At 42.8% G+C, this 25,977-nt stretch overlaps 1 protein-coding gene across 9 annotated transcripts; it reads left to right on the top strand.

Annotated features, from left to right (window-relative positions):
• The first annotated feature begins 90 nt into the window (after nt 1-90).
• etv1 (ETS variant transcription factor 1) lies at nt 91-24,650 on the top strand. Of its 9 annotated transcripts, none has more exons than XM_046400453.1 (14): nt 91-726; nt 872-1,092; nt 1,992-2,082; nt 2,409-2,456; nt 3,138-3,228; nt 6,696-6,749; nt 12,286-12,415; nt 13,565-13,753; nt 15,256-15,503; nt 18,825-18,893; nt 18,984-19,052; nt 19,164-19,333; nt 20,930-21,031; nt 22,787-24,650. In XM_046400453.1, exons 5-14 carry the CDS (start codon nt 3,168-3,170, stop codon nt 23,006-23,008), a joined length of 1,314 nt encoding a protein of 437 aa, XP_046256409.1. In that variant the 5' UTR covers nt 91-726; nt 872-1,092; nt 1,992-2,082; nt 2,409-2,456; nt 3,138-3,167; the 3' UTR covers nt 23,009-24,650. The 9 variants fall into 9 exon arrangements, with proteins under 9 accessions (XP_046256409.1, XP_046256408.1, XP_046256410.1 ...); XM_046400452.1 differs by having other exon boundaries at nt 98-726; nt 18,822-18,893; XM_046400454.1 differs by lacking the exon at nt 3,138-3,228 and adding an exon at nt 9,385-9,417 and having other exon boundaries at nt 108-726; nt 18,822-18,893.
• The last annotated feature ends 1,327 nt before the right edge of the window (nt 24,651-25,977 follow it).

Here is a 25,977-nt window from a genome sequence, read left to right as displayed (position 1 = left end):
AGAACCACGTGAATTAATTTGTCCAATCAGCATTTCCGTCCAGTTGGCCACATCACTCTAATAAGACTTCCTATTGGCCACATCATGTAGCGTGAATCAGTCAGCTAATCAGTGATGCGAAGTTTGGAAACAGAAGTCATTAAGTCTCACCCAGAATGCTCACTGACATTAGTAAACCAATCTAACTGTCACACAGCCTCTTGTTTACGTTGTTTCATTTATCTTGTGAATGTTTTGGTTTATAGTCGGGACTGTAGTTTGTAATTCAAAAGTTCATTAAAAAATTCCGAGAATTAGCATTTTTTAGCTTCCTTGTATGAAAATTAATAACCTCCTGATTGGAAATCAGGGGGCAGCAGGAAAACAGACTGAATTTAAAAACTTTACAACAGCTGTATGTCAGCAGACCTCCTTTTATTTGCCGGCCATGTGTGTTAGGGAGCCGTGTTTGGACTTCTTTGGCGGCTGTCCTCAGTTTTTGCCCGGTGACCTGTGCCTTACTTCCAGGTCAGCGCCTTCTGCGGGTCCCAACAATGTATCCCTTACAGGGGAGCGAAGAGCTGGCGCTTCGGCAAGTCCCTCTGGAGGCTCATCAAAACACAGTTACCATGGACACAAAACTTGACCAGGAGAGGAGTGAGGAGTGTGTTTGTGTGTACACACTGTGTGCGAAGGGAAACGAGAAGGAGGGTAAAGACAGGACTGTGTGTGTGAGGGGGTGTGCAGGTGCAGTTTCCATACTTGTTTAAGTGTAACTTTAAAAGCACGAAAATTATGCTTAGTTAAGTATTTTTTTGCCATATTTCTCTATAAGTCCAAACTTTAAGGCGCACGACACTTTTAATGTCCATTGACATCTCACCGTCTGCAGCCGTGCGCGACTGACTGCCAGCAATCTGATCCGGTGAAAGACATTGACAACCAATAGGAAGCGGAGTGCGGCTTGTTTCCATGGGAGGCCCCGGGAGGCGATGCCAAGCCGCTAGAAAGCAACGCAGCGAGCGGGGAGAAGCGCAGGCAGCAGCCGGGGAGTGCGGAGACCCTGCAGCCGCTCCGTGGCACTGCGCTCGCGGATGAAAGCGAGGTCGCTAGGTAACTGCACACCTTCATGCTTCATACTCTGCCTCATAAGTTTATTGTATTGTGTTAAACGTTTCGGTGCGCCCTCCAGCTCAGCGCGCTCCGCGTTTACGCACGAAATTTGCAGCTTGTCAACTTAACTTTGCAGCATCGCCGGAGGTGTTGTCGGTAATTTCGGTTTAGAGAACAGTGCAGGATCCTGAACTGTGCCTTAATGAACGAAACTCGGTTCTTCACTCAGGGCGAGATGAGAAGTCGTTATTCATGTCCTCTTTCTCTCTGATTTCCATCCATCTCGTGTTTTGAAGGGTGACCGGACAGGAGATTTTGCAGCTCGTCAGTTAAAGCCACAGAGGCGCAGAATGGATGGATTTCACGACCAGCAAGTGCCTTATTGTAACTCCAAAGTGAGTGATCGTTGACCAAAAGTAAATAAATAAATAAGCCAAAAAATCTGGAACCAAACTAGACAACAGATGCAGAGCTTTCACATCATTTTAAATACGCTGTATATTGCTTTAAATGTCTGTTGTGTTAATACTTTCTTGTTTGTTCTGATCATCTCTTTCTGTCTCTCTGCTGCTGCTGCCAAGACTCAGTTCTCCCTCAGGGACCATTTAAGTTTCATTTAATCATCAAAGAGAAACAGCTAAACAAAGTGCCCACTACTATGAACACTGTTATTGCTGGTGCATCATGTTACAGCTTGTTAATTACGTCTGATGAGTGAAGCTCGGGTCCCTTTTGCATGGGTCAGGCTTCAGAAGTGTGTCAGGCATCATGAGTGCTTCATTCAGGCTCTTCCATTTGCTCTTTTAGTTGCACCTGTGCTGCAGCCAACAAGAGAATCGCTGCTGCGGTGGGGAAAAGAAGAAAAAATGACTTGTGTCGTTCTTTTTTTTGCTTTGCAGAAGCCACAAGAAAAGACAACAAGCTGCCAGAGGCCAGCACATGACAGAAAGAGAAAATTCATTAAGTCAGACCTGGCTCTGGACACTGAAGGTAGGCAGAGGGCAGAGGGAGAAGTTAATTTCACGGCTCCTAAACATTTAGCAAAATTCAATTGGTTTGTGGCCACCTGCGCTGCTAACTACAGAATCTCAATTACAACACAGCGGCCTGTGATGATTCCCACAAGCTTCTGTCAGTGGTCAGAGACACAAATTGACTTGTTATTAGCTGCACACGTGCCCACTGAGCTCCAGTGACTCCGACGGCGTATCAGCCCGCCATAATGAACTCGGTTGTTTCTGATGCTTCTCCTGTGCTTTGATTGTGCTTTTTCAACTGCCTCTAAACCTTGTTCTCTGCTTCGGTTCCCCCTCCAGAGCTCTTCCAGGACCTCAGTCAGCTGCAGGAGACTTGGCTGGCAGAAGGTGAGTGTTTTAAATCTCGAGCAAAAAAAGGAGGAGAGATGGGTAAAAATGGATAGGTTGTGAGGGGGGGAAAAAGCTGCCTGGAGTTACTTGCCTAGCGTCGCAGTCCAATTAAAAGCCTGTGTGGAAGAGGCACCTTGTGTGTCATGCATACATTAGAGACTGTGAGCGAGGGGTCTTGAGGGAGACCGAGGAGGCTCTACCCAGAGAGTGTCATCACAAATTACCAGGAGAAGGCTCTCCGACGCTCACTGTCTCTTCTGCTTTTGGCAGGAGCTAACGCGCTGCACGCCAGCCCGCCGCCACCACCTCCACCTCCACCAGAGCTCTGCCTACAAGCTCTCTCTCTCTCTCTCTCTCACACTCCCTCATTCTCTCATCTGCTCTCTCTCTCTCTCCCTCTCTCTCTCTCTCTCTCTCTCTCTCTCTCTCTCTCTCTTCGCCTCCTCTCAGCACACCTCTCTATCTTCTCCAGCTGTACCACCACCTTGTCTTCTTCAATTTCATTTCTTGGCGGCAAAAAAAAGAATGGATCTATAATTTTTTTATTTTTCTTTTTTTTTAATAACCACACACTTCCAAACCTGCAGATTCAGTCTCTCAAAGCCACAGCTGATATATATTTTTTTATATATTTAGCAATTTCTTTGCTTTTTAATATATTTTTTCTCTAATGGCAAGACTTGCTCATTGTGGTCTAACTGAGACGTGATGCTTCAGGATTTAAGTGCGAGTGTCCTCTTCCCATCGTGTCTGCAGCACCGAAGTTTTGGTTGGTGGTGAATTTTATCCTTTCTCATGTGCATGCTCCACTTGGTTTCCTTGCTTGACTTTGTATTTGCATTTCACCAGGAAGCTTTGAATATTGCATGTAAACTGAGAGTTTATAGTAGACTGCAAGTTGGCTGTTTCTCGAGTTTTACGGTGAAAAGCAGAACGTTTTCAGAGTTGTTGGATGTAGTTTTTGATTGTTGTCAGTGTTAAACCAGAAATCCAGATTTGTGTTGTGAGTGTTAAGCTGAATGGAGTGAAAGCACATAATTGCTCGTAAAGGGTGATTTGGAGTAGTTTTGCATGTATATAAATTTGAAAAGTGAAACAAATTGCCAGCATTTTATCTGAAATTGGCCAAAGCGCTGTTGTAAAAATATAATTTTTTAAACACTATGTAATAGTAACACCAGCCTGAATCCTCTCTTCACTACACGTATTGACACGTGTAGTGTGATAAGAAAAGAAAAATTATGTAAAGTTGCATGATTTAAAAGTAATATAATATATAATAGTAAAATAAAAGTAAAATAAGTTCAAGTGAAAATCGTAATGCTCTGAAAAATCAGTTTTAAAGTGTGAAATTACTGTTGAGGTTTTACTGGTTTAATTAAAATTTGGGTTGTTCGAAATCAAGAGGACACCTGGACATCTGCAGTAAAAAAAGCACAAAGATTAACCTTTTTTAATATTATGCTGTTTAAATTGTGTAAAACAAGTCATGTAGATTTACATTAAATAAAATTAAAATTTTTGTGTGACAGCATTGCAGCAATAAAATGCTAAAGTGCCACCAAAAATATCGACTCCAGCACACGAGTGAGAGCTGAGATTGTGAAACCGTAACTCTAGTTATAAAGTAGAGCCATCAGGTGCTCAGTGTGATTGAATCAACTTACTTTTTTTTTTTTTTTTTTTTTTTTTAAATAATGACTGAGTCGTAAAACACATCCCCCGGAAAAAAATGTCTGGAGAAATTTGAGCTCACACCTTCACACAGGTGAACAAGACCCTCCATCACTCGCAGGCTCCATCTATTCTTTAACACATTTGAAAATATTCGCAGTGCGATCCAAAGCTTTTAAAAAATGAAAAGTATGCTTTGAAACAGATATTGGAGTAGTTGAGCCGACTCTGAGCTGCGGTTAGATTATGAGTCGGCGCGGCGCACACCGCAGGGCGTGTAAAAGAATAAGACACGATTTTAATATTTCAGTATCCAAAGTGAGAGAAGAGACGGCGGCGGCTGATAAGAGGTATGACTGTTAAGGATTACCGTTCTGCCTGTCATGGATCAATGTGATGATGTACGCTTCGAGATTGTAGGTTTAATGAATGACTTCCTGTCCATTAAGATGAAAAGGAATACCTCCCCGTTTCTAAGATTTATTAGTTCAGGTAATTGGAACAAGAGGAGGAATTATGAGAGACGGACTGAATTTCCGACTCCGAGACCGTGAGGTTTGAGGGGGTTCGTCAGCTGACAGGCCTGCGCTTCACACCCACAAACCACTTCTGCCCTGCACCTCCGACCAGGCTTTGTTGGACTGGTTTAACTGCCTTCCTCTCCTGGGGATAAAAGTCTGGTCCCGTAGAGACTTTTCACCTTTGCCTTTGCTTTATGCGGTGACTCTTCCACGATATTCTGGCGCCGACAGTGTAAAGTGTCTTTTGAAATCAGCACAGGCAGAGTGTTTGAATTTGTTTAAAACTCAGCCTGGTGTGCAGGTTTAGGAAACACCTCAGACTGCCTCCCCTGCCCAGGCCTCACGTTTGCAGCCTCTACAGCTTCTCCTTATTCACCCTCACTCTGTTTTTGTTTTGTTTTTTTTTCACTTCTGTCCTTCTTCCTGTCCCGTCCCCCCCCCTTTTTTTATTTATTTTTTTTTGTGAATGGCGGCAGATTTCCAGCTCTGCCGTCTCCCCAGGAGTTTGTGTTGCAGGGATCAGCTGGCTCATTCACAGGCTGACTCATCCGTCCTGTACTTCCTTTAGGACACAGAGACACTGCTACCTTCTATTTGTTTGTGCTCCTCATCTGTCCTCTCGTTGTCCCTTTTCAGGTTAGGTTGTCTGTCAAGTTTCTGTCAGTTTGTTTCTTCTGACTCTTGTGCTTGTATTTTTTTTCACTGTTGGTTTGGCACGTTTGAATGCTGTGGTTTTGTCTACTGAAGGTAAAATGGAAAAAATATAATTAGAGTCAAAGTGTTGAGATGTTAGAGGCTTTGAGTTTGATTTATCATGTGAGGACTTTTCTTTATATTTGTTTTAACATACTCAAATTTTCATGTGTAGTAAAACAAAGTGGAGTAAACAGCAAAGTCCAAGTTGTTCTCCCGATCGACATTAATTCAGCCAGGCTGAAATACAAATTGCATTGCAAAGGCCAGCGTGCATACAAGTTGACATCTTAAACTGCAGCAGAATCCAGAGGGAACTCTTTCCTGCCTCTTTGTTTGCTGTTCCCATCGCCCGGTTGACATTGTTGGAAAAAATGCAGCAATTTCTCCTCTTGATCTGTTGATTGTTTATTCTCCTCAATTCACACCTCTGGAAAGAAAAAAAAAACAATCCCTGATCATATCGAAAGTGACAAAAATGGAAAATAAGTGATTTTGATGAAGATCTCTAGACATGTCGAGACATGTTACTGATGCAGTGATAATGAGGATCCACCTCATTGTGTGTATAAATAGACGTGCTAATGACACATTTAAATCTCCTTTTTGCTTTCCACCAGAGAGAGTTGAACTTGAGGGACATGGAGAACTGTCGCCGAGTGTAAATATGTGTGATATAAATACGTACATGCTTAATTGGAGCTGGAGCGGAGCAGGGTTCATTATTTTAGCATTAGCCTGAATGCAGGGGTGTTTGAGGCGCAGGTGAAGCATTGGAGGGTTTGGAACAGACCTAACTCGGCAGGTACAGGTGGATTCACCAGTAGGGAAGAAGCCAATTAGATACTGTTAACAATGGGTGTTTGGCTGCTGGCAAGGAGTGAGAGCCGAGGCTGCCGAGCAGTCAATGGACAAGGCGACCTCAGGAAGTGGAATTAGTGGATAGACTAAAGCAAGATGTCTCCCTCGCAGGCTGGTGTTTGTTGTATAGCACTTCTTCTGTAAATCATGAAAAATATACTGTTTAAATCATTTCAGGGGTATAGTTTTCTGTTGTTGTTTTTTTTTTTAAAATTAGGGTTTAACAAGAGGCAAAAATGAAATGATGTGGTGAATAGTTTTTGTCATGACCTTATTGCGCACAGACGTCGAACAAAACCAAAGTACTTCCTGGCCTGATTTTTCACAGCTGCGTTCTTTAACCGACAATGCTGGGATAGGCCCACCTAATACCCCAGGAGACTGTTTGCCAGTGCAGTGTAGAGAGCTGCGATCAATGCTGCGTTGTCCATCAACATCGGAAACAATCATTCCCTTTCTTCTTCTCCTTCTCTGCCTGTGTCTTTAGCTCAAGTTCCTGACAATGACGAGCAGTTCGTTCCAGACTTCCAGACTGAAAACTGTGAGTAAGAGACCACGCCGCTCTCTCTGTGTCTCTGTGTGTTTGTGCATGTGTTAGCGCTGGTGTTTGGGTGTGTGTCAACATCTGTGGTGTGTTGTTTTTTGTTTTATTTCCCCCACTCGTCTCGACTGGTGTGTTTGTACTCGTGGAGAGTGTGTGTGTGGCGGTGTGTGTTTTTCCGTGTCTCTCCGTACCCTCACCTTTGCTCGCATAAGTGCTCTCTGGAGAGCTTCTGCAGACAGGTGCATGTGGAGGGCTGTCTGTCTCTCTCTGTCTGTCTGTCTGTCTCCATATCTGTCTCTCCCGTCCCTCTGTTGCTCTCACCGCCACTGAGATGATATTGCACTGTGGTTTATTTGCATAAACATCAAAATATTGTGGCAGATTTTTTTTTACTTTTCTTTTTTTTTTTTTTTTTTTTTTTGTTAGGGAGTTGAAGTGATATTTTTATATCCAGGTGGGCCAAACTGCTGTCAATTGATGGCTGTTTTGAATGTTCTTCTTTTTTTTTTAAAATAAAATAAAATATTTTTTTAAAAAAAACACTCCTGGATGACCTTTTCCTGGTGCGTTTTGTGCAAACCATCCAGTGTGGTTAGATTTTCTTTTTTAAATACTACATTTATCCTTTTCAGCTGAGGGCTTCTTGGCCTTCTGGTACACTCCCAAATCTTCAGCGGGGATTTTACTGCATGAAAGCAGGCATCTCTTTTGTTTTTCCTACAAGAGAAAAGAGAGAGTTTCTAAGATCATTCCCTAAGAGTTTGAGAGAATTTTCTAGCATCTGACCTGAGCTGATTTCACACTCGCTGTAATAAGGACGAGGTAGTTAGTCGTATTTCACCTGGTCGTGCACGGTGGCTGCACATGGTGACTGGTGTCTTGGCACGGCCTGCTTCTGGAGGAAGTAGTGCCAAGGTGGGGACAGAAATGGAGTGATTGGAGCTCAGTGGGACCCGGAGCGAGCACATGTCTTTCAGATGAGCCAAAACGCCCATGAAACTGTGAGAAAAGACATGAAACAAGTCTTCCCTATGTCCTCTACGCCCTTTAACCTGGAAACAAAGTTGGACAAAATGGAAAGTGAGGATTTCATTTTATAGTATTTTGTTTTATAGTAAAACGTAAGATTAGCAGTCAAAGAAAACATTTGGCTAAGATTGAGCAGAAATGAGTCTGCCATGAAACAACAAACCTTTTTGACCCTTTTTAACCCTTTTTAAACCTTTGCGAGCCAGATAACAACCTGAGATCCTTGAGTCGTTTTCTTCTGTTGGTTTGCGAGATTAAAAGCCAGAGAGCGATCTGTTTTTTGAAGCTTGTGCTGATGTGACCCGTGTCACCCTTTTAAACACAAAATTAAGTCTTGCTGTTATGTGGACAAACTTAAATTTGATGGTGTTGTCCAGAACTTTATTTGCTGTTTTCTTTTTGAATATTCTCTATGTGTTTGGAGCTGTTTCTTTGACAACAGTTGCTCCACAGACTGAAGACTAGAACAGATTAAGCAAACCTTGGTTGTGAGGACGTAAAAACAATCTTCTATGTCCCATTTTGTCCTCTCAAATTGTTTCCATTCATTTGACTTGATTTTGTATTGCTGAGAAAACTCAACAGTTAACTAAAATCCTGACCTCTGAGTGTGAATTAGCTTAGCCTAAAATCCAGAGCTGTGTGGTGTACAGTGGAGAAGCAGAGGTCACCGAGACTGTCCCATTGTCCTTCAGAGGTAGCCAGGGTGGGTGGCCACGGTGGCAGGAGACTGCTGACCATCTGAATTGTCCTGTTGGCAAACCTGCAGCAGACTGGAGAGGCACTAACAGATGGCGGGAGGGTGAGGGCACCGTGGTTGGGCGCTCGAGCAGGCATCCCAGCCGGCAGCTCTCCCATATGGGTTTCACAGAGCCGAGAGATGAAGGGACGGATGGTGAGGTAGAGAGATGGAGCTTAAAAGACATATAGGAGAGAAGTTGTTAGACAAGAGGGTGAGGAGGGCAGTGAGAGAGGATGGACAAAATTACAAGTTTAAGTGTAAACCTGGCAGCACACTTTTTTCTCTTTATAATCAACAAATCCACAGAAACACCAAAGCTAAAAGTAAAACACGACCTGTGAAACCAAAGGCTGATAAATCTCATTCCTCTACGCCATCACTTCTTATCGTCTCTTATCATCTCATCCCTTTCTTATAATGAGCACACTGTCGTTCGTTTTGAGTCGGTCCCAGTCCACAGCTGAAAATAGTTCCCAGAGTTATGTTTGATGAAAAGTATAGGTTAATTTTTGAAAATTGTATTGTTCATTGCATTTTTGATAGTTGGAGACCATCAGCTGAAAGTATTTTCTCCAGTGTTGTTAGCCTAATTGTTTGCTAGCTAGTTTGCTGTCCTTGCTAGCTATGTGGTAGCATTAGCAAAGTAAATATCTTAATTGTCTTTTAGACTGGAGTAGACTTTTTTAAAAAAAATAGTAACATATACTGACATGTGCTAAATGAACAATGAACATAAAACATGTAATGAACTGAAAAAAAAGAAAGAAAACACGATCCCTAAAATGTTCTCTGTCTGTTAGCTACTCCTCCATTTTGAATTCGCCACTTTTTATTCTTTGTTAATCTGTTTTTTTTTTTTAGGTCTGCTTCAGTGAAATTAACAGCAATATTAAAGTAAGATTATTTTTACATTTTTCTAGCCTGTATTTTGGTATTCTCAGTTCAGTTCACAGCTAGAATGAGTTAATTAAACAGAAAAATGAGATGTAAGGGCAGAGGCACCAAGAAAGAAAGGAATCTGTGTTGAGGGGTACTGACGCTTCAAAGAGCATGTTTGAAAGTGTTGTTTTATATTGTTATGGCCGCAGCTTTATCACCTCTCGAGAAGCTATGGCAGTTTCCGTCAATGTCGACTTTGCACAGAAGCAGCATGTGAGCGGCCTTGAAGCAAAAGTGTCCTCAGGCTGAAGGAGGAGAAGGAGAATTTTCTTTGTCTCAAACTCCAACACAGATGCTTACCATTAGCATAACTTAGCAGGGAACGAAGGAGTAGAGGAGGTGTAAAATGAGGCCACACGTTACCAGCAGATCTGAGCCTCCATCATTTAACAGCAAAGGCGAGCACCTACAGTAGGTGAAAATGGAATGGAAGGTTTTTCGCTGTTGCCAAAAGACGTGTATTTTTTTTTTTTTTTTTATGAATGGACTGGAGAAATATCTGCCAAACGTAGGCTGTGGTTCTGCCAAAACACACAATTTGTACCTGAGAATATTCAGCATTTGTGGCCAAGAATTTTTTGATAATATACCGAAAGGATTGCCAAGAAAAATGACAGCTAAAATGAACTGATTAGAATCAAGTCTTGTAAGAAAATGTAAAAAAAACTAAAATAAATTCATTAATCTGAAATCCTGATCATAAAATTTGACAAATCTGAAACAAACAAAAAATTATATTCTGTGACCACATTGTTTGTTTCATTTAATACAAAGATTTCTATTCAATCTGTACGCCAAAGACAAAAGAAAGTGTAAAAAAAAAAAAAAATTCAGTTAATGGCAGAGAAAAAAGAAAACTACAAAACATTTGCATTCAGAATAGACCCAGTAATTGTTCTAACTGCCTCTTTTTTTAAACACACTACCATCTTGGTTAATCAATATGTAGATAATGAGAGCAATCAAGCAGTGATGGGCATGACATTCTGGACTAAAAAGGAAGTCTCTGTTTTAGTCGGAGGCAATGCCCTCGCTATTGATTTGTGTACCTTGGCACCCCACTGACGAGATCTATTGTGACATTTCCATTTCTAATTTAAGGACCTGTGCTGCAACACACGTGAAGCTTAATCGTCGATGTGGCACTTGCAGTTAAACAGAGCATTTTTATAGCCATTATTCATACATTTTTATATGTAAATTGACCCACAAGCTGGTGACTGATGTTCAGAGTTAAAGAAAGAAAGAAATGTTATCTGGTATGAGGTGAACTGAAAAACCAGAAGACAGGGGAGTCAACTCAGAATAACAAATAAATGTGTGTTTATTGTGTCAGGTAATTAAAGTGACACTTATTACACTTACTCAACTCAAAACTGAGGGATTGTTTTGACTCCGTAAGCCCTTAACGAGGCTCTGCCATGCAAGCGTCGTCAAAGGTCTCCCCTCAGGAAGTGTCTCTTTGACCTCCGATCGATGACCCGGAAAGGTCAGGCCCCCAGCGAGGGCTGCGAACAACCCCTGAGCTTTGTCATGCCGGGCCCGTGTGGCCCGTCCCCCAGGGGCTCTGCTGTGCGTCAGATGGGGTGTTGGCAGATCGACCCCTGCTCGTACGGCAGCTGTCAGTCAGCCGTGAGAAAACTCCCCAAAACATCCTCCTCTCTCAGCTCCTTGCTGCCCCAGTATTTCAAAGAAAAATATTCCCACACCACAGATTTGAGTACTTTGGGTCATCAAATATCTAAATGTCTGTTCTCTAGTTGGGCCAAGAGTTGATGGATCTCCCTCCTCCATTCACAATTTCTGGTCGCTCTTTTTCAAAAGCTCCAGAAAAGGCCATCTCTCAGCCTGAAACGTCAGTCAAAAAGCATCCCCTCCAACCACGACTGGCCCTCTGTCGTGTCTGATAGAGCGCTGCGGGACGGCCTCGCCGCTTGGCGAGGCAACCCGACCCTGACTTCATTCTGACTGACTGGGTTTTCGTCAGAAGCGCAGCCAATTGGATTAGCGTTGATCATGACTCGAGATGATGGGATGTTAATCAGGACTGATCAGGCACTTAACAGCCTCTCAGATGCACCCGGCTCACTGTGGGGCCATAGGTAGAGAGCGCAGAGCCCTCCACCCCCACCCCCACCCCCCAGATCAATGAGCCCTGTTGTTGTCGTCTGGAACGTATTGACAGCCAGCTGAAAGCAGGTAGAGCATTTCTTGGAGCTCACCGCACACCCGGTTTTACGATTGCCATATTTCACTAACCGAGGCCCTGAAAGGAAAAGACTGAACAAATGTGATCTGAAGTGAGCTGTTGTGTAAGTGATGGTCTGAAATGTCAGATCCACTGGTGCGTGGATGCCTTGTCTTTTAACTTTAATTTATCCATCATGAATTCTCTTTATCAGCGATGGCCTGGAACACATTCATACGGGCACGAGTATTGCTGTGTGTAGTGCAGTAAGAAAACAGTCCTTTTGTTTCATAGTGAGTAATGGACAGTCTCATCATCCTCTGGAGGTACATGAAGGTGCTGATTAGAACCAACAGCATTCTCTCTTTCCAAATGTGAATTGATCGTTTCTGTTGTTTTTTGTGAATGATTTGTCAGGTATGATGTCAGCTGAGGATGGAGGTTGGTGGCTCAACCTGACATAAAGAGCTGCTAATTGTCAAACCAAAACAACTGGAGCTGATTGAGTGAAAATCAGTGCTCTCAAAACCCACACTATGTGATACCTAACAGGTTACTGTTTGATATGTGAGGTGGCTCATTGTCAGTATCTAAATTAAAAGTTTCTCTCCATGTCTGTTCCTCTCTGGGCGTAGTGGCTTTCCACGGACTGCAGCTGAAGATCAAGAGGGAGCTGCACAGCCCGTGTTCAGAGCTGAGCTCCAACTGTAGTCAGGAACGGCCCTTCAAACTCCAGTATGGAGAGAAGTGCCCGTACAACATCAGGTGGGCACCGCACGACGCCGACTGAACGCTTAAAAATAAACTTCCAAAACGCCTGAAATATCCCTCTGAAAGACGACACTTTTGCTTTGACTGAAAAGAAGTGAGGAGTCGCTGTTTTTAGTTTCACATTTTTCTTTCCACCAGGAACAAAACCTGTATTGTTAAATGTTGAGAAGGTGCACAAAAGCAAATTAAACCAATAGTTAGTGTATTAGAATATCAGAATATTTTTATATTTTACTCTTTGACCAGGCATTTTTTTTTTTGGTCATGTTTTTAGCCCAGTTTTTATTCGTCGTCAGTTGTTGTAAATCTTTTTTAGTCGCTCTGCTCTACATTATATTTTAATTCATCTGAAATCAACTTTGTAAACACTTGCTAAACATTTCAAATTAGACGTACCAGAAACTGCTGGCTTCTGTTGTTCAAAGCACCGCGTGTCAAGTACTTGAACTGATTTGTTTTGTAATACGTGACGTTCATTGTGCTCGGCAAGCTCACATAATGACCTCGTATGCAGAGAGCCGTCTTGAAACTGTGTTTCAGAAGTGGTGAATCATGTGTGTGATTCATTTGCTCACCTGGTGACTTTTGCTCTGAAGACAAAAAAAAAACATTTGGCAGAGTTTAGGTTGACATAAAAATGTGTATGCCAAGAGATGGTGTGACATCCCTTAACGTATCCATCCATGTCAGCAGGCGACTAAGCTCACATCTCATTTTTAAAGAATAATAATGTGCTTTAAAAAAGTACAAATGTAATAATTTAAAGAGCTTGAAAGCAACCATTCACCTGAATATAACTTGGTAGAAATTTGTTTAAATCACCTACTCAAATAATAATCTGACAGGTTTTTTTTTTCTTAAATTTTTTAAATATCTTTTCCTTTTAATCTGTAGTATCTTCCATCTGTTGTACCTGGGCAACCATAGCAACATATAATCTTAGTTTACACACCTAAAGCATGTCAAAAAAAGAACCTGATGCACAAGTGTGTGGATGTTAAGGCCTTGTTCCAACACCAGGAAGACATAACAATCAGTTCTGTCCTTCAGCATCATCATGAAGTCTTACTCATTCAGTATGGAGTCAAACCCCAAACAACTGGCACTGCTGGAGTCATGACTCTCATCTTCTGTTTTCCACAGTGCCTATGAGCAGAAGCAGCCTGCAGGAATGAAGCCCTCCAGCCCAGTGACGCCCCCCTGTAGCACCCCTGTGTCCCCCCTCCATCATGCCTCACCCACGGCGGCCCCGACACCCAAACCAGACAGGACCTACGCTCAGATACCGCCCTCACAGCCGCTCCCTGACAACGCCTACTCGATGGACCACAGGTACTGCAGCCCACAGCCTTTTACATTTACATCACATTTACATGCGGGGCTTTTAGCTGGTGGTTGTACTCAGAACGGATTATAATAAGGTCACAGCAGCAAGATGTAGATCAGAGTTTTAGCTACAGGAGAATCTCGCTGGTTGAGTGAAGATTTGGTGGAGGGAGCTAATGATCTCAACTGAAAACACTGAAAGACAAATATCTAAATGGTGATAGATAGATAGATAGATAGATAGATAGATAGATAGATAGATAGATAGATACTTTATTGATCCTGAGGGACATTCAATCATCCAGTAGCCCATTACAGCAGTGTAGGTTAGTCAAAAAGTAAGCAAACAAACAACCAAACAAGACCTAACTGTTAGTAAGAAAAATAGACTAAAAGTATACTCAATAAAATAAATTATGCTACATAGAGTACAATAGAATGAACTCATGGTTTCAGAGGTTTCAGTGTTTCCCAGCCTTTTTTGGCTTGTAACTTCTCAAAATAAAGTCCCATCATGTGACTCATCTTCACCGGTTGCATCCATTGTATTCAAGACTTAATACCAGATAAAGCAAACTGCTCTCCTACTTCTGGGTAATTGTAAGAGCTTGAGGAGGTAAAAATATCCTGTAATTCACAAGAAAAAGGAAAGTCTGAAAAATAAATAGATTTGTAACTCTATTATATTTTTTATAAAAAGTACTCGCTGTCCTGTTAAATACCTCATGACATCTTCATCCGTCCTGACTGCCGGGTTGCTTTCCACTGTCTCCGAGCGTGAGCCGCTGTAGCCCTTTCATGTACATGTACTTCGATTGTCTAGATTTCTTGTTTCCCGTTGCTGGCTGTGTGTTCACAGAACGTACGACAGCTCGACCTCACGTGAAAAAAATGTCTTTTTCGGGCACCCAGAACAACTCTGAGTGAAGCTTTAAAATCACTACCGTCCCAGTCAGCCTCTGGGATCACGATCATTATATTCTGCTGGTAAAAGCGAACGTGAGGTTTACGGCCGCAGTTCGTTTTACAAAACACCTTCTTTAGTGTAGTTTAAGTCCTAATCTCATTCGAGACGCTAGTGGAAGTTAGTTTTTGATGTTTGGGAACAGTGTAGACATTTTTCCAGAACTCATGACATATTTTCTAGTTTTAGCTTTTCAAATGGGAGTATCTTCCTCTTTTCCTTTCTGTCTAATGTGATTGTATGATTATTAAGAAGTATGAAGATGTCATTAAGCTGTGGCAAGCATTTAACAATATTTTATAGACAAAAATAAAATCATCAAATAGTCAAGAAAAGTATTTGTCAACCCTGCATTCCATTTCTTACAGTCGCTCATGTTTTAGTAAAAGCTGGTATGTGGGTCTCTGAGTTTTATTATTTTGTTGGATATTTGAATGTGCTGTTTAAGCTAACTGTTTTAAACGGGGTCAGAGTAAACAAACAAAGCTTCTGCCTCGTTGTGTCTGTCTGATAGTGGATCCACTGATTTTCTGGTCCTGCTCAGATTCCGACGTCAGCTCTCGGAGCCGTGCCACTCATTCCCCTCCCCGCCAACGATGGCTCGGGACGGCCGGCCCATCTACCACAGGCAGATGTCAGAGCCCAACATCCCCTTCCCTCCTCAAGGCTTCAAGCAGGAGTATCCTGACCCCTTGTTCGAGCACCCGGCCATGATGGGAGCGCCGCTACCCCACACGTACCCCGCCTCCATGATGATCAAACAGGAGCCGAGAGACTTCACCTACGACTCAGGTGAGACATTTGAAAAGGGGTTGTTGTGTGGGTGTTTGTGTATTACTATGGTCTACTCTGGTAAGTGAAAGAGTCATGAAGTGACAACAACCTTCTTTTTTTTATTTGCTGCCAGAGCGTTATCTTTTCAGGAATGAGAGAAGACAAGGGAGGAGGCGGTGGCGTTTATTGAGTTTGCCCATTATTAGGGCAGGGGATCTGGTTGGGCCTGGTGTCTGTGCCGGTCGCCATTTCCTGTGGTGCTCTAATAGAAAAGAGGGGGTAGGGGAGGTTAGGCCTGGTCACAATCCAAAATCCGCCCTCCCACGCTTGTCCGCTCCCTTTAGTTAGAGAGTAAGGAGACCTAATGATCAGCCCGCGGCCTCTGCAGGGCTCGAGGCTACATCAGGACATGAATGAACATACGCCGGACTGCTGTGTTCATTCACAAGCCGGACAGAGAGGACCCAGGAGAGGCAGAGCTGGAGGAGAGTCTGTGTGACCAGTCAGGGAGAAAAGCAGCCTCTTCCCAGGGTGATGAGTTCTAGGAGAACGCTGTGGGCCTCTTTCAGACCTCTTTTACGTGAGGCTGTTTTTGTTTTCCTAACAGCATCTCAACAGATTTTGTCAGGAGGAAAACCAGCAAACTTTCATTTTAGTGGCTTTGTTTTGTGTGGCTTCAAAATACTACAGTGGATTCATTGCAGTTGCATTTTATTCTTTGACAAACTTGCTACAAGCTACCAGGTTGTAGCACATTACTAGTTTGTTTTTATGATGACTAATCTTTAAATTTTAAAGGTACAAATTTGTGTACAAATTTTAGTTTAAAACTGTCAGTTGAATGTGAGAAAATAGCAGTTCTGAACTCAAGTCAAAGACATGAGTAAGAGGGAGTAGTACATTGTAATACCACTTTGTACCTCAAGAGGTGATAATCGGATAGAAGCCCAGACCACCAGAGGCTTCTCTTCTTCATCCCCAGAGTCCGAGTCCTGTTCTGTTCACTGGTCTCCATTACAGCCCTATAAACAACAACAGTCCCCTGCTGCTGGACCACTAGCACAGCTAAATAGACTAGCTAGCTAGCAGCAGCCACAGCATTTACTATCTTTCATATTTGTTTGGAGTATGAATTCCACATGTGGCCAATTCCTTCAGTGATTTCGTCCAAAAGGGCCTAAAAAATTCTAGACAGTGTCGTCATAACCTTTCCTCACATTTTTACTTATTGAATTGATAAAACAATTTATGATCAAAGTTGTTATCAGTTAAATTAAGAGGCTAAGCTGTTGTTCCAACACTATTCAAGATGTTGGGTGTGCATTTCACTGACTTACAGCAGTAAAAGCTCAGTTCTTACTGTCATTAAAAATACACACTCTGTAAAGGTCTGAGTCAACTATAAAGATCGTGAACAGAGGGTATATTTTGCTTTTTAGTCACTTGCCAGTGTTTTGTCCACTACTGTACTGTACTGTACTGTACTGTGCACCCAAGATGGAGCATCAGAGTGAATTTATTAGCAGTCACAGTGGAGCATGTTGACCGGAGCAGGCCTGTTGAAAAGGATGGGAGGAGAGATGGTAATTTCATTAGTGGCAATTTCCTCTACAAGCCCATTACTTTGATGAAGTTCAGAGAAATGTTTATGGGCCTAAATGAAGGGCCTGAGTCTGTTTATTGAACATTCACTTTGTAACCCGTTTGGCTGTTTTTTTGATTTGATGTCTGTGTTGTGGGAGGTTCTGACATAGACAGTAAATGGACGAATCGATGTGGACAGTGTTGTTAAGCGAACTGGTGGATACAGGCTTCTGTACAAAAGTCATTTTTGGAGAATTATGTAATTAGACATGTGTAGGTAAATAGTATGAATCACATAGTAGGTACAATATCTTGCAAATGATAGGTAATAAGTGAAAGTAAGTGTTATGGTTAGGATTGGACATCAAATGATTTGAATCACATAACAGGGCTGAATAGATAATAGATGAACAGATAAGATTTTAAACCAAAAATAGGTTTATAAAGTTTAAAAACCCTGATATTAAAAAGGAGCCACCAAAATTTTGCACTTCAGTGCAAAACCAGCCTTTGATTCTCTCTTACAATTAATATTAAAAAAGCAACGTTTAGATTGAAGCAGAACCTCTCTTGTCTCAAGTCCCAAAAGTAAAATAATTATTATACAGAAAAGGCTCCTTTCATAAACATATGTTTTGTATCAGTGGACTCTAATTACTGATGCATTAATTAATCACTGATGTTGGAACAGGTAAACGTGAGGCTAACTTCAATCACCTCATAATTTATCTTTTATTATTTGTCACCCTAAAAAACTCCTGATTAAAACTCTGATTTGTGGAAGAAAACATGTGACACTCAGAGCTCAGCGTAGTGGCTGTGTTAACAGTGGGCGGAGCTTCCACACCCAGAAAAGTGAGGCCAATGCCATAGCGCCTTAAACTTGCGTTCTTTCAAATGGCCAGTGGGGGGCGACCCCACTGGTTTCAAAAAGAGATCTGATTGTATGTAAGCTTATGAGAGAATGAGCCTACTTCTCGCCTGATTTTTCACCTCAGCAAACTGGAAGGTTTGTGTTCAGTTTGTAAATTAAAATAGACAATAAAGCAGGGAATGCTTTAAGGCGTGGATACCTTGCCTGTGTCCTTGGATTCTCAATCAGATGCTCCTCAACTCTGCTCATTCATTATGATCACTTCTGGCTCCAAAAAAATCAAGATGGCAATGACAGTAATGCCAAAATTAAGGCTTAAAACCAGTCGTCCACAAACCAGAGTATGATGTTACAGTGGGTTTACTCTTGGCTCAGAGAAAAAGTGAAAAATCCAAACTGTCACGACAGAAAAGAGTGTGTTCATGTAGGATCCAGTCACTAATTATGAAAACTTTACCTTTAAATCAACATTTAGCTGTACGTGCTGCAGTCACACGGAGTTAAAGTTAAAAGAAGCTGACACCTTCAGGTCTGTGCTGTTTTGATCTTAAAAAACTGCATAAAAAGCTTTATCTTGAGCCCTCACGTTATGACAAAACTTACATCATGTCAGCCTGTGTTTTCACATGAGCGCCATGTTTAATTGGGTAGTAAGTGTTCCTCTGAGTGGAGACGCTCGGAGTGTGTATCAGCACTGTGATACAGTGAGCTCGCCTGTGGCCATTGCGATGCTGGAGCTGCAGGGCGTCTTCTTTAATCAGAGCCAGTGGTGCATTGAGTGAACAGGCTTTGACTGCTCTCAGATAACTGAGATAGTGTTCTTAATGCTGCCTTCGGGCCCTTTAACACCCACTCTCCCATTCTTGCCTGGCTTTCAGCAGAAGTGCCTAGCTGCCATTCTGTCTACTTACGGCAAGACGGCTATCTGGCTCACACTAACAGGACTGAAGGTACCAACGATGATTCGAGTGAATGTTGTGCACTTTGGATTTTTGCTGAAGATTTTGTGTCAAACGCTTCCTATTTGTCATGTTTTCCAGGCTGCATGTTTGACAAAGTGGTGAGGCATTTCTACGATGACACCTGCGTGGTGCCTGAGAAGGCTGAAGGTGAGTCCTCGTGGAGTGAAGCCGAGTACTTTTACATACTGCACGGAAAACTGCTGGGCGTGGACTAATGTTGAAACACCGTGCAGTAATGGTGTTTTCTGCGTCCCGTAGGTGACATCAAGCAGGAGTCCGGCCTGTACCGCGAGGGCCCGTCGTACCAGCGCCGGGGCTCGCTGCAGCTCTGGCAGTTCCTGGTGGCTCTGCTGGACGACCCGTCCAACTCCCACTTCATCGCCTGGACCGGCCGCGGCATGGAGTTCAAACTCATCGAGCCAGAGGAGGTGAGAGAGAAGAACTTATTTATAACTACTGTTTTGTTTGTTTTTTTTAAACCGTCCGTTTTTATATTAATACATTTAATTGTAAATCCCTTTCATGATATCTTAGAATAATTTCCAAAAACTGGAAAGAACTTTTCCTTTATAGATCTTTTTCTACGACTCATTTTTTTCTCACTATTCTTTTGCTCAGCGTTAAACTACACGTCGTGCTTGTGTGTGTGTTTGAATCAGTCACTGAATCCCTCAGTGTGTTGCCAAAACACAAGTTAGTCGTCACAGGATCAAAAACAATTTTAACAATCGAAGAAAAATGTCAAGCTGTTGCAGGTTTCAGCTTCTCAGAGGAGGATTTTTTAGTTTCAAGTATCAACCGGATGTCTTTAGGTTTTAAACTGTTGGTCTGATGAAACGAACAATTCGAGGATGTCAAATTGGGGATCATGATGGCTGTTTTTGTTTTTTTTTAGAAATGTTAATCAATTAAATCATCAGATCAGTTCAGAATGAAAGTAAAGCAGTTACAGCTCTGGCTCGATCTGTTGCAGTCATGTCTGTGCCAGTTTGTTACAGCTACAGGTGAGGCAAAAAAACAAGTCGTGTGTGTGATGCATCCAGGCGAAATTAGACACCGTCAAAGGTCGACATCTGAAGTGGAATAAAAACAGTTCTCCGCTCTTAAAGTGGTCGAGTCTGGCCTGGGTTTGCCATAATAGTTTTTTATTTATCTTGTACTCTGACACATCCATCCAACTGACCCACTAGGTCAGCCTCTGCTAAATATTTCACAGCACACCTTCCTAAAAATAAGAGCAATGTTGACGGTTGGGCCTTTGGAAAGGGAAACAGAGGCAGCGTCTGTGTGCGGCCACATCACACACAGTGGGGCTCAGTCACTGCTGCTCACTGCTGGGGGATGGAGGAGGATGTGGGGTGCAGGCGGGGGGGTGAGAGTGGAGATGGAGGGGGGTGGAGGGGTCTCTGGCGCAGGTCCACGTAGACCGACGGCGTGTTCAGGCACGGGCCAGCTGCAGCTAACAGGGGGGCCCATTCATGCCATCAGGTGACCAAACGCACTCGCTCTGGGACGCCACGAGACACCGGGCAGGTGTAGCCTGACAGCAGATCCACGTTTCCGGTGTTTTCGCAGTGTATATACATTTCTGTCGCAGAAGGAGTCACAGAAATGCAGAGCGAGACGAACACGAGAAGAGGGAAAATGACAGAGACAGAGTAAAGTCTGCAGAGGGGAAGCTGACGAGAAGCACTGCGGGGCTGTGGGTTTGGACTGCGAGGCCGGGTGGTGGGGGGTCTGCTAGACAGGTGCTGCAACATCTGCTGCCTCCTCCGCTGGGTGTGTGACAAGCTCCTAATGAACACATCCCTGGTCAGGCCTGCTCAGGCTGGACGCACTCTAATTACTGTTATTAGGAAAATATGGACTAATAAGTTTGTTTAACATTTCAGCTGCCGCCGCCGCCTTGACAGGAAGTCAGGTCGGCCGCGCGTGTTTGTGTTCGATGCGTCTGCATTTTGGCATCCCGCTCTCTGTTTATGTTTACTGACTGTGTTTGTGCTGTTTGTCTGTGCGGCACAAAGGTGGCTCGGCGGTGGGGGATACAGAAGAATCGACCGGCGATGAATTACGATAAGCTCAGCCGATCGTTGCGCTACTACTACGAGAAGGGAATCATGCAAAAGGTAAACGAAACAAACACACAAACAGTTAAGAACATTAAAGATCTCAGTGCAGGTTTGCTCAAAAGGTTCTGAAATGGGTTAGGAAAACAGCGTCTCAAGCTGAAAGGTTGTGAGCTGGTGCAGACGATAATGAGCCGATTGATGCCACCTGTATTGAAGGAGGAGCACGTGCTCCACCTTCTCCCAAAGGTGGCTCGCATAAGGAGGCGGAGCACCTGAAACACAGTGAAGCTGATCCGCATCAAGGCAGTAAGCCCTCCTGTGCCACAGATATTCTTGGATGATTGGGGATAAAGGAAACATGAGTTGGTCCTCAGCAGCAGCAGATGATATGAAACTTCTGCTGGATCTAAATCAGACTGCTGCTCTGAGAGGTGAAATTTAACAAAGACACAGAAAAACGTGTTCTCAGAATCGTTGGATTAATTTCTGAGGTTTTCCTGGAGCTGTTTTCACCACCATCAACAATCTAATATTTTCCAACTGTGCGCAGCTCCTCCACTTCCTTTGTGCAGTGCAGTATGGGTGAACAGTGCACATCAACAACACACTCTAAGCTTTTCTTTTTTTCCCTCTCTTATCCTTATTTAGCACCTTTTCAAGTGTGCGCACACCACATAATGAAAACCTGCTCGAGTGATTATGTGATGTGGTTGCGCCTCAGTGTGTGGAGCTTTCAGAAGAAAACTTCAATGAAATCTCTAGAAAGTCGCGAAAAGAAAGAAAAAAATCTGCCCACTGAGATCAGAAATGAAGCTGCAACCAAAAGTGCAACACACATAAAACAACTTTATTCACCAGACATGTCATTACCTCCATCAGGTTGGTGTCTGAGGTCTGAGCATACGCACATTTGACTTTACTTAAAGCTGGGTTACTCGGGGTTATCCAGAAATATTAAGGGAGAGATTTTTATTAACAACTAGGTGTTTTTTGATGACAAAAGGAAATTCAGTCTTTTTACACACTGATGACCAGATGAGTGGCTGTAATCTCTGTTCTAGTGAACAGAAATTATGTTTGTATCCACTAAAACTGTTGTGTTTTCTAAATAGTACATTTCAAGAAAATTATATTATTTTCATATTTTTTACTATATAGAAGTACTGGGACACCTGACCTTCACACCAACAGGGACTTTAATGACGCCTCACTCTAAACACACAGACAGCTCAGCAGCTCTAACAGCTTCCACTCTTCTGTGAAGGCTTTCCACAACATGTTGGAGTGTTTCTGTGGGAATTTGTGCCCATTCATGCAGTAGAGCATTTGTGAGGTCACACACTGATGTTGGACCAAAAGGCCTGGCTCACAACCTCCGTTCCAGTTCATCCCAAAGGTGTTGGATGGGGTTGAGGTCAGGGCTCTGTGTGGGCCAGTCAAGTTCTTCCACACCAAACTCATCCAACCATGTCTTTATGGAGCTTTGCTTTGTGCACTGGGGCACAGTCATGCTGGAATAGAAAAGGGCCTTCAACAAACTGTTGCCACAAAGTTGGAAGCATAGCATTGTCCAAAATGTCTTGGTGTGCTGAAGCATTAAGATTTCCCTTCACTGGAAGTCAGGGGCCGAGCCCAAACCCTGAACAACGGCCCTTAAAGGGTAGAGTCTGGATACTTTTGTCCACATAGTGCATAAGTTTGATGGACTCATTCTGGCCCGCTGTGTTGGAAACTGTTGTCCAAACCCACAAATGTCCAACTCATTCATTCCCCCTCTTCTCTCTCCACCTCGTCCCGTCCGTCTCCGTCCAGGTGGCCGGTGAGAGATACGTCTACAAGTTCGTGTGCGACCCCGAGGCCTTGTTCTCCATGGCGTTTCCCGACAATCAGCGGCCGGTGCTGAAGACGGACATGGAGCGGCAGATCAACGAGGAGGACACGGTGCCGCTGTCGCACTTTGACGAGAACATGGCCTACGTACAGGAGGGGCCATACTGCCCGCCGCACCCCTACAGCGAGGGCTATGTTTATTAACGCCAGCCCCACACACACACACACACACACACCCCTCCACCGTACCTTCCCCTCCGCCTCCTCCGTCCATACACCTGAGACTGTCATGTCCTCTAATTCACAGTCGCTCCGGGAATAAGACTGAACACACCCACACACACGCACACACACACACATGCAGCTTCCTGTCTCTCTCTCTCTCTCTCTCTCTCACATAAACTCATCCTCCTTTTTGCTCTCGTCTTTCTGGCGTCCAGGCCGCACAGCAGGAAGGAGAGTGCACTTTATGGACAGGAACGGCGCGGCGTTAACCTGCCAGGGGCTCGCTATGTGGTTGGCTTTTTATGTTTGTACAGTAATGTGGGAATCATTCTGTTTATTCCTTTGCTTTTATTTTTATTACTCTCATGATTCGGAGCATGTGGCGCCCTGGTGAGACAGGACTCAACGGCCAATTCACGCCATCACCCATGGACTGAACTCTTCCTGCAAAAGAAAAAAGAAAAAAGTCTCGCCTGCACGCGTGCAGCAAATTGAAGGATGATCCCTTTTGTTCGACTTGTCCTTCAGTTTGTCCTCAGTCATCCTGTACTTTCATGCTCATTTAAGTGAATACTGGCAACGTATTGTAACGATAACTTTAATGTCGAAGCGACACGATAATAGACTCGAAGAAGTGACGTGAAAATAAAAGAGACATTTAGCTGCCATCGGTGAGGACTGGCTCGCCGCCAGTTTGAGCACAGCACCTCTTGTCTGTCGTCCAATCAGACTGTAGATCTCATCCCGTAGGTGTTTCCGCCGTAATAAACTGGATCATCCTCTCGACGGGTTAGCAACCATGAAACCTGAGTTGTACTGATGGAAATACTTTCTCAGCATCACATGTGAACGGCCGGCGTTTAGGATAATCAGTAAAGCGACAGGCCGCTGTATAGTAAGTCATTCACTGTCCACAGCAGTTTTCCCTTTGCAACAACGCAGCAGTCGTCCGTTGGTCAGTCGGATGGCGAGCAGGTGAACGTGTATGTACAGTTAAAGTGGACGCAGCAGTCAGTCACAGAACACGTTCAGGATATTATTTGCATCCCCAGATAAAAAAAAAAAGGCAGAAATGTTTTATTGGCTTAAACAATAAAAAGATTAAAAAAAAAAGAAAGAAAGAAAAAAAGAAAGAATCAAACATGAAGTCGATTATTTGCCTGATTTATTTTATTTTTTTTCTGTTTTGTTCCAGGTGAACATGAGGTGTATATTTTGCTTAAAACCCAGTTGCTTTGCCATTGATGAGGTTGCGTTTTGGTAAGAAAAAAAAAAAGATATAAGAAATATTTAGAGTTTTATAATGTGATGGAAAAAAAAAACCCTAACAAAAATAGTGTTCAGTTGTATAATCAGGTAAACTCACATTCTGTTGCTGCTTCAAACTGTAAGTGTATTTTCTAGTCTTGGGGGGAAAAAAAAACAAAACAAGTGCGGCTGCTATGGCCTGCTGTTCTGGATTTTTTTATTATTATTATTATTATTATTTTGACTGTTTTTGTTCAATCTGAGCGTTAAAAAAAGAATCTGGTCAGAGTTTTTGTTTGTCAAGGTTCACGTGTGTGGGATGGGATTGGCAATAGCAAAAATTCTGTAATAAAATAGTTCTGAAAAACAATCACAACTTCTCAGATGTTTAACTAGTTAACCACTGCATAAGTCGTGTTGTTGTTGTTGTTGTTGTTGTTGTTGTTGAGAGGTGTATTTCTTCTCCTGGCTGCGTTTTCACATCCTGTTTTGATTTCCACAGTCAAACTTTTATCACTTCTGTCTTGGCAGAAAAGAGTTGAAGGTCGTGAATTTATGTACAGGAAGTGACACGTGAGTGTGTGTCTCCGTGTGAGGACTAATAGATTATGGACTCCTGTCAGATTCCAGCTTGGACGAGAAAACTCCCAACCACAAAGCATTTAGCCAAAGTGACACCTGAGGAAAAATCAATGGCTAATTTAAGACTTTTTCATGTAGGTGAATTGCTTCTGTCCTTAACAAGACTGGCAGTAATGAAAAAAAAAACACAGGAACACTCCCTTAAAGTTATTATTTCCTTCTGTAAAGTGTCACTATTGCTAAAAATCAATGACTAATTTAAGGAAGCATTGTTTAATTGGTTCCCCTGATGGGGAAAAATGAAAACGGATGTGTAAGTAATGAAAAAACACTGCTTGCCTTAATTTGTCAGAGCGGCTTACAAGAAGCCAACCCCGTTTTTTCTTCTTCTTCTTCTTTTTTTATTGATCGTCTGTAGTGCAGGGAATTGCCCTTAACTTTAAACACCTGATTGCTTCCCTGAGGATATTTAACAACATCTAATCCGACGTACACAAACCCGAAGGCAGCAGTGAGGCTTTTAATATGATGAATGACACTTATAATTTGGGTTCTCCCTCTGAAATGGCAATAATCCGTATTAATAACCTGCCTGTTGGCCAGTGAAAAAGTGCCGCGCACATTTAACGAGACTCTTTGAGTGCTTTAGGAAAAGCTGCAGAGCACAAAGAGGACCGTAAGAGACAACATAATTTAAACTGCTCACATATTCCCTAAAAAAAAATATCTAACAAGCCCCCCAAAAACACATAAACAAACAAACAGGGCCACGAGTGGAGCTTCTTTATTCACCTTCCCTGGAGTTTTGAGGAATAATTTGGTTGATTTTAGGGATTTGGCCTTGACTTTGCTTTTATTTTGCTGGATATTTCACAGGCTGTTTGCGGGATATTATATTTAAATTTTAGTCCATGTTAGTTAAGACTTTCATTAACCAAACGATGAAAAATTTAAATAATGTGAACATTTAAAAGAATTTCTAGCCGTTATTTAAAGTAACTAAATGTATTAGCTCATGTACTGAACTTAAGTACATTTCTGATGTACTTCAGTGTTTAAATGATCTGCCGCTTTGCTCTTGTGCTCCACAACATTTACTTAACAGCTGCAGATTGACC

The sequence above is a fragment of the Scatophagus argus genome, chromosome 9, assembly GCF_020382885.2.
Source record: "Scatophagus argus isolate fScaArg1 chromosome 9, fScaArg1.pri, whole genome shotgun sequence".
NCBI lineage: Eukaryota > Metazoa > Chordata > Actinopteri > Scatophagidae > Scatophagus > Scatophagus argus.
The sequence above is the reverse complement of the archived record's forward strand: the minus strand, read 5'-3'. Positions and strand labels throughout refer to the sequence as shown.